This window comes from Triticum aestivum, chromosome 3A (genome assembly GCF_018294505.1).
Source record: "Triticum aestivum cultivar Chinese Spring chromosome 3A, IWGSC CS RefSeq v2.1, whole genome shotgun sequence".
NCBI lineage: Eukaryota > Viridiplantae > Streptophyta > Magnoliopsida > Poales > Poaceae > Triticum > Triticum aestivum.
In genome coordinates this window covers 41,749,799-41,758,348 of record NC_057800.1, presented here as the reverse complement: position 1 = coordinate 41,758,348, position 8,550 = coordinate 41,749,799, and the positions used below count along the sequence as shown (strand labels likewise).

Here is an 8,550-nt window from a genome sequence, read left to right as displayed (position 1 = left end):
GAGTGGGTAAAGGCCTCCCACGCACCGTCCTCTAAGAATGACTCTCCTTGTTCTCAAATCCTTAACCAAGAAAAAATAAGGATAGAATTCAATAAGAACATTGTTATCAAGGGTGAATCGATGAACAGAAACAAGATTTTTAGATGTTTGAGGAACATGCAAGACATTGGTCAAGTGTAAATTTTTCACGGGGTTTTTAACAATTGAACTGCCAATGTGTGTGATATCCATACCAGAACCGCTTGCCGTGCGAATTTGGTCGCCTCCATTGTACTTCTCCCGCATCGTCAACTTGTCAAGTTCACCAGTGATGTGGTTTGTTGCTGCACTGTCGGCATACCAGTTGGTGTCCACGCCGTAGGAGACTGCATGTGCCTCCTTTTCCTCTTGGTCGTTTTCTTCATAACGCCACCAGCAAACTCGTGCACCTCCTGGATGGTGTCTGAAGCATATCTGACACTCTGGATAATCGTGTTGTTGCTCAAGAGCCTGCTGTTACTGTTGCTGCCGAGGGCGGCCTCTGAATCCTCCGCCTCTATTGGAGGAAGGGGACTGACGGTCACCACGATCACCACGATCACCGCGGCCGCGCACCCTTCCTCCGCGCCCGCGAGATTGCCACGGGACTGGCCACGGCCTCTGTAGACCGCATTGGAGGATGAGTGGAACCCGCCTGAAGATGAGTTGCCTAGCATCTCCATCCTTTGATCAAAGGCAGAGATTTGAGCAAATAGGTCATCGACTGTGATGGTGTTTTTCACAGCGCCGATCGCCGCCACCACGGAGTCGTAGTCGTGATCCAGTCCGGCCAGGATATAGTCCACCATCTCCGGATCAGATACGGGACGACCGGCAGCAGCTAGTTCATCCCCAAGACTTTTCATCTTCGCCATATATACCGAGCTTGACATGGAGCCCTTCTTTGTATTGGTGATGGCTATTCTCAGATTAGTAATCCGAGACTGAGATTGTGAGGCGAAGAGATTTGTCACTATCGTCCAGAGCTCAAAGGTGGAATCTTTCCCAACAACTTGTGCAAGAATCTCTGGAGACATGGAATTGAGAAGGTATGATAGAACCTGTTGGTCTTTGGCGATCCAGGGTCCGTATAGGGGGTTCGGCTCTAGGGCCGTGGTCTTGTCTGCCTTCGTGACCTCCACCATCCTGGGCGGAGCTGCGTCGGTGTTGTCCAAGAGCCCCGTCACCTGCGCGCCTCGCAGGGCAGGGAGGACCTGCGTCTTCCAGAGGATAAAATTGCCTCTTGCGAGTTTCTCAGACGGCGGCGATCCAAGGTTGAGGGAGACACCGGCGGAGGAAGCCATGGTGATGATGATATGTGGTTTCTAGGGTTTTTGGTTTGTGGCTAGATGTATGAGAAGAGGTGGCTCTGATTACCATGAAAGATAATATGCGTTCCCTGCTCCATCGAGGGAGCCGAGCCCACTTTTATATTGATGTTGGCCGAAGCCCTTGGCTTGGCATACAAGATTACACATGAGGAGTTTGAGTAGGATACGAGAGAGGGAAGGAGGTTGAGATTACAATACGTATATTCTAACACCCACAACCGCCGAGCATGCTCTCCTAGAGGGAGAGAGCGAGAGAAAATTTGACAGGCGACGGCTGCAGACGTTGTCCCTGTTTTCCTGCGTTTACGTCTGTATCCTTTGAGGGGCTCTTCTGGGTGGAGTGGTGGACAGCACTGAGGTTGATGTCGCCAGCCCGGGTTCGAGTCCCTCATCTCCTACTCCCTTCATTCCGAATTACTTGTCTTAGATTTGTCTAGATACGGAGGTATCTAGCACTAAAATAAGTCTAGATACATCCGTATCTAGACAAATCCAAGACAAATAATTTAGAACGGAGGGAGTATAAGAATAAGACAGGGAGAGTCTCCCCTCTGTTCTCATTCTTTTCGTCTGTATCCTCTGCGAGAAAACGGCCCACGTGATCCTTTCTGTTCCTTGTGCACAAAGCCCAATGAGTATGTGAACGTCCAGGATATAGAAGTACCCGGACGCGTAAGCTCAAAGGAATGTTTTCGCCGGGACAAATTCCTCTGACGTTTACGGCTGCCGGCTGAACACACGGCTGGCGTCACGCACATCAGATTGAACGGGATAAACTAGGTTTAAAGTTAGGCGTTTTCCAATGACTCGAGACACGGCCGGCCGCCGCCTATAAAAAGGCCAAATGGGGGACACACGCCGCACAGCGATCGCGCAGGAGACGCAAGGCGCAAGGCAGAGAAGAACCATCTGCTTCGACGGTAAGTTAGACTAGCCATAGTGGGGAGCAACTAATAAAAGAACCATTTGCATATATTACTGATCTGTATTACTATCTCTGTATTATTTCTTACTCTCTCTGTCCCATAATGTAAAACGTTTCTTTGACACAACACTAGTGTCAATAAGCATGTTATATTATGGGACAGAGGAAGTAGGTTATAGACTCATCTTGTCTTAGTATGTGTGACGTTACCGGTAGTATGAGTAACTAGCTATATTACTTAATTTGTCTCTCTTTTTATTAATTAGCTGCCCCATCATCTTTTTGTTCGGATGTCATCTATGTCACTCCTATATTACTCCCACTATAGATAGTCTCATAAGATCTCATTAAAAGTTGAATTTCTGTCCTAATCTATGGTTTCGTACGTACGGTAACTGAAACAGGCGGCACACAAGCTTTTTTTTTTTTGACAGAAGGCGGCAGACAAGCTAATCATGCCCCTTGCGAGGGAGTATGATCTGCTCTTAACTCATAGGCAGCAAGGCCGTGAGAAAACAAAATTTTACATTAGTACCATCTACTGTGGCCGAGTATTTATGAGTACAGGGTCTTTTAATAAAAAAAGCTCCTACATTAGTTCCATGATGACGAGTAATTTTCTTTGGAGTCTGGCAGGTATTGACGGGCAAAAAAGCCCTTCCATCCAAATTCCTACACCAGCCCCATAGGCAGATACTGATGAGCAATACATCAATATTGTGACTTGGGTACTAACGAGAAAAAAATGGTCGTTTGATCTAACTTTTTTTTCCTACGACAGTCCCATGCCCGACGCCGACGAGGCTGGGGCACCGACAGGGCAAAAACAACATTACCGAACTTCATGTTCCATGAAGTCATACATGACATGGCACCAATGAGGCCAAAACCATTGTTTTCATCAACATATTTTGTTCTAAATAATAACTTTGCGATATCTTATGATGACAGGCAAAACAAAGCCACCTGCAGCTACACATCACCACCATCTAGACCATTTTGCAAAAGTCATCCATGTATCATGGATGAGCAAACAACATGACGACAACCATGCAGACTTTAATCAAAGGTTTTTTTTAATCAGTTTTTACTAAAGCACATCTAGATATACTTTACATATTGCATATCTAAGTCATATGTCATTGATTTTACGCTAAGATTTGTGCAAGCATTTTCTCTTGTCTTTTACTTTTTCTTTCTAATCTGATTGAATCACCTAGATGTATAATAACTAGGACAGATCTAGATGTGTCCTAAATAGACCTTTGTATGTTACCTACAGATGTATTAACCGTCCGCTTTGGAAAAGCGCTGAAAATCAACAGTTTCTGGCTTTCAGTAGACTACATGCAATCTCTCAAGTCAGATAAAAACATAGTGGTAGAAGGGAAAATATGTACTCCCTTGACAAGCATGGATACCAAGGAAAGCCATGATCTGGCGTGTGATATGCATGCATGATACTCCCTCCTTTCCGGTTTATAGGGCTCAATTCAAAAATCTCACCAACCAAGGTAGATGGTGAGTGGTGGAATACTTTTTGTAATTTGCATAAGCACCTAGTTAATGCTTTTGTTTTCCTTAAAAATTATGTTTATCAATGTATTAATTGCAATGCATGCATGCATAAAGTACATGCATTGATCAATTTTCTCTTAATACTTACATGCAATGATTTAATGCACTTTAGAATCTGAACATGTGATAGAAAACAATCAAATTGAGCCTTATAAAATGGAAAAACTAAAATTTTAAGATAAGGCCTATAAACAGGAAAGGAGGGAGTATTATTCACCGTTGTAACTGCAGATAAGTTCATTGGCTGGCCTCCTTCCTCCTCGTTCCCCACGCCCTCGCATGCCTGCTGTAAGCAGTTAATACATCCGCATGCACAGTCAAAAAGCAAGGGCAATTTGGGAAAATTAGGGTAGAAGGCTAGCGCGTAGACTAAAAGGGAAAAATATAAAAACTTAGATGCAGACTAAAAAGAGTTGAAGAAAGTACCATCCATCTTATGAGGCTTGCTTCGGTACACCCCATAACATATAAGGGCAATTTGGTCATATGTCCATATTGTATGCCCACCTTCATATACAACAGTTGGCAGACACGTACAACCGAGCCGCCAGCCTAAGCCGATAGGGCCGACTGGCGCCTACCGCGTCCATCCCATGCACGCGCGTGCCCACACACACACACACACACACACACACACACACAACTTAGCCGCCCGCCCAACGATCATGCACCCTGATCCAGCGTCGCCTCGGCTAGTCGATCGCCGCTCTTGCCCGCCCTAGAGTATGACCATTGTTGTCGCTGGTTGCAGACGTCGGTCGCCATCCCCTGGCCCACGATGCATCTGACCGCACCCGGACCACGTCTGCCATTCCTTGGCTTCGCGCCTGATCTGGTCTCCATCCTCGTCGTCGACGTCGTCACCGGTTGCATTCCACGCCGTGATCTGGCTCCGTCCTCGTTGTTGAAGTCGTCGCCGTCTGCATTCCACACCGTGATCTGGCCTCCGTCCACGTGGTCGACGTCGTCGCCATCCACAATCACGTTGTGATCTGGCCTCCATCCTCCTCGCCGTTGTCCGCAATCACGCCAGTGTCCGCGATCACGGCCTAGCCGCGCGACATCGACACCCGCCGCCCTTATGTTTGTCATGTAAATCATGTAGTTCGCATCGAAACGATTTAGTTCCTGCAAATAATAACTTGGACCGATTTTTATGCTGTTAACTATTCATCGACATGACCCCAGTACGTCTAGTTCAATTTTAAACTGATATATGATTTCTCTTTCGATGTTGTGCAGTGTTGGTAGTTTAGTTATTTAATGGAGGAAGAAACTGGCTATACGTGTGATCAGTATGGTGATGATGATGTCAGTCGTACCTATAAGGATTGTAGTAACCAAGATGATTATAGCAGCGACAACGAATCGTGGTCGTCATACAATAATTTCCCCAACGAGGACTTTCAGAAGAATGAGGATGGTGCTTGCAGTGAAAACGTAAGTGACGTGTACATCGATTTCGCCTAATAAACAACCACATGGCTACTTATACGTCTATGTTGTTTTTTATCTACAGGAAGATGTCTATGTCCAGAATGAGCAACATGCTTTTGAGGAATCTTTCGCTGATAACTTGAGCCAGGTTCGTTCAAACATTTTGTACGTCACACAATCATATGAAGTAGATGATGACAACTTAGACGTGCTTATGTATAATTTTATAGGATGATGTGGATGATCGTAGTAGTGATGATGGCCATGACGATGATGATGAAGCTGACATGGACACTGAGCAGGCTGAAATCCAGCAACAGGCATTGCAAACACATTGGAAGGTTATGGCTATGACTTTTGGATCACAATGGGAGGCGTACACATTCTATAATAAGCACGCCAGAGAGCGTGGATTCAACATCAGAAAAGAGAAGGTGAAACGAGGAAAAGGTCTTTCAGGAACTATACGGTTCAGGCAGTACGTTTGCTCCAGGGCAGGAAAACAACAAAGCAAATTCTTAAACTCGGAGGGCCACACACGCAGGCTAAGACCCGAGACTCGGTGCGAGTGTGGTGCGCAGTTAGTGGTGAAGTTGGACAGAGCCCATAGAATTTGGTTCGTTGCGGCATTCTTGGACGATCACAACCATGTGCTAGCTAGACCGGATGAGGTCGCATTCCTGCGGTCACATAGACGGATACAAGATTTCCAGAGAGCTGAGATCTTAGCGATGGAAGGATCTGGGATCAGAAAGCACATCATCTTCGATAACTTCATCAGCAGGTATGGTTCATACGATAAGTGCGGCCTTGTGAGGCGAGACGTCTATAACCTGTGCTGCAGAGAGAAAATAAAACTGATTGCAAAGGGTGATATTGACACGGCACTTGGCATTATGAGGAGCAGAAAGGTGAAGGACCCAAATTTCTTCTTTGAGTACATGCTTGATAAGGAAGGGCAGTTAAAGAGCATGTTCTGGTGCGATGCACAGTCACGGCGGGACTATCAGCTATACGGAGATGTAATCGTGTTTGACAATACATACAAGATGAACAGATATGGTATGCCGTTCGTCCCCTTTGTCGGTGTTAATAATCACCGTTGCACCACCGTGTTTGGTTGCGCCATTGTGTTTGACGAGACTGAAGCTACGTATGTGTGGCTGCTCCAGACATTCATGAAAGCAAATTGTCAGAAGAAGCCAAAGTCAGTCATCACAAACGGAGACACTGCAATGATCCGAGCGATTCAGAATGTCCTTCCAGATGTGTTTCATCGTCTTTGTTCATGGCATGTGGAAAAAAATATGCAGAAGCACCTTAGTTATAAGTCACGGGATGAGTTCAGGTCACTGTTGTACTACTCCACCTCTCCTGCTAACTTTAGGGAGAGATGGCTCGCTTTTGTTGGTAAATGGAGGACGGACAAAACAAAAGATTGGTTGAATAGGATGTATAGGAAGAGGAGTCTTTGGGCAGCTTCATTTCTTTCAGATGGATTTTTTCTTGGTATGCGTAGTAATCAGAGGAGTGAAAGTTTGAACTCTTGTCTTCACCTTCACCTCGACTATGGTATGACAATAGTTGATTTAATAGTGCACTATGAGAACTGTATAGTTCGACTCCGTGAGAACGAGGCGCGAGACGACTGCAATTCTTCACAGACACTACCACCATCAGTTACCGAGTATAAGGACATTGAGAAGCATGCTGCCATTGTATTCACTCGTGCCAATTTCTATATTCTTCAAGAAGATCTGAAGAAGATGGGAGAGCTGGAGATTTTTGAGACGCTGGTGGGAGTTGACTGCCACACCTTTATCTTGAAATGGAAGAATAACCGCAAGTTCCAGTTTAGTGTTCAGTATCGACCAAGAAATTCAGAGGAAACGATAGCATGCAGTTGTCAACGGATGGTTCGGAAAGGGCTGCCTTGCAAACACATTCTATATGTACTGAATCATCTGAAATTATCTGAAATACCTAAGTGTTGTATCCTAAAGAGGTTATCGAAAAATGAGAGAGGTGGGCTGCCTGCACAGTGCAAGAGTGATATGTTTGGCTGGGATTGGTCAGGGATAGAGGAGCGAGCTCGGTATAGTCAACTCAGCATGACAGGTGCAGAAGCTTTCCATGTTGCGGCAAATGATCCATTCGTGTTTGATGAGTTGATGCAGTGTCTGCAAAATATAATATCTAACAAAAAGGTCCCCGATGATGAAGCGGTTGGGCGTAGAAGGTATGTTCATGAGGATGCACGTGAGCCCGAACGAGGTGCCAATGTTATACGTGATCTTGTGAAAGTTTCGACAAAGGGTGCACCTAAGCAGAGCAAGACAAGGCGGTTAGAAAATGATCCAGAAGTTACAAAAAATGATAGACCAAAATCTTTTGCCGAGAAGAAAAGTGGTCCTTTGTGCGGCCTATGTCGCAATCCAGGTCATAGACGGCAAACATGCAAACTGAATAAAAAGTAAGTTTTACATTTGAGTTGTCTGCTTTTACCGTCTTTTTTCTCACAAGTTGTTTATATTTTGTTATGTAGGAATACGGCTTAGAGATGCAACTTCATTCATCGAAAGAAGACAGAGAGTTACATGCGTCACTCCGGAAGAACTTGCGTTACTGTTTAACCGGTTTCCAATTTGCATGTGATTATGATGCGTCATTCCGGAGTATGTGTGAGACTGTTTCGTTGAAGGCTTTTGAGACAACTTGTTGAAGTTTGATTATAGGTCTTTTGTGTGAGACGAAATAATATATGTGTGTGAGACTATTTTGTTTAAGACTTCTATTATGACAATCTGTTGAAGCTTGTTTATTATTTATTTGTGTGAGACAAAATATATATTCCATACTGTATCACTACTGTTATGTTTATTTGTGTGAGACAATATTTTGTTGAGACAATATATATTCAGTACTGTATTTGCGTCGAAATTGTTTCCGCTTCTGGATCAGAGCAGGCCTACTCGAACCGCCCCGATCAAGCCGGGAGGCGAAAGGGCACAACGAGATGGTCCATCGACGGGGCACAACGACGCAGCAGCAGTGGGAACCAAGTTTTTAAGTGAGCTTAGGACGGGACGCCGACGCGGCTATTTCTTCTCCCTCTTGTTCTTTTTCTAGACCCATCTCAAGTCACACAGCACGTCCTTTGCTGACCGCAGCATGGCCAGAGCGTTCTAGAATACATTGAAGGCAGCTGTACTGTTCATGTGATTCCTATTGCTTTCTACCGTTAGATTGAGGATACCAATG

At 45.1% G+C, this 8,550-nt stretch overlaps 1 protein-coding gene across 1 annotated transcript; it reads left to right on the top strand.

Moving 5' to 3' along the window:
* Positions 1 to 5,113: 5,113 nt before the first annotated feature.
* LOC123056716 (protein FAR1-RELATED SEQUENCE 5-like) lies at positions 5,114 to 7,766 on the top strand. Its single transcript, XM_044480012.1, has 3 exons — positions 5,114 to 5,292; positions 5,372 to 5,437; positions 5,520 to 7,766. The coding sequence occupies exons 1-3, from the start codon at positions 5,116 to 5,118 to the stop codon at positions 7,764 to 7,766; spliced, it is 2,490 nt and encodes an 829-aa protein (XP_044335947.1). The 5' UTR covers positions 5,114 to 5,115.
* The last annotated feature ends 784 nt before the right edge of the window (positions 7,767 to 8,550 follow it).

Coding starts and splice junctions, on each gene's coding strand:
- LOC123056716 (XM_044480012.1), top strand. CDS start 5,116: ATGGAGGAAGAAACTGGCTATACGTGTGATCAGTATGGTGATGATGAT. Junction 5,293..5,371: donor ATGGTGCTTGCAGTGAAAAC/GTAAGTGACGTG, acceptor TTTTATCTACAG/GAAGATGTCTATGTCCAGAA. Junction 5,438..5,519: donor TCGCTGATAACTTGAGCCAG/GTTCGTTCAAAC, acceptor ATAATTTTATAG/GATGATGTGGATGATCGTAG.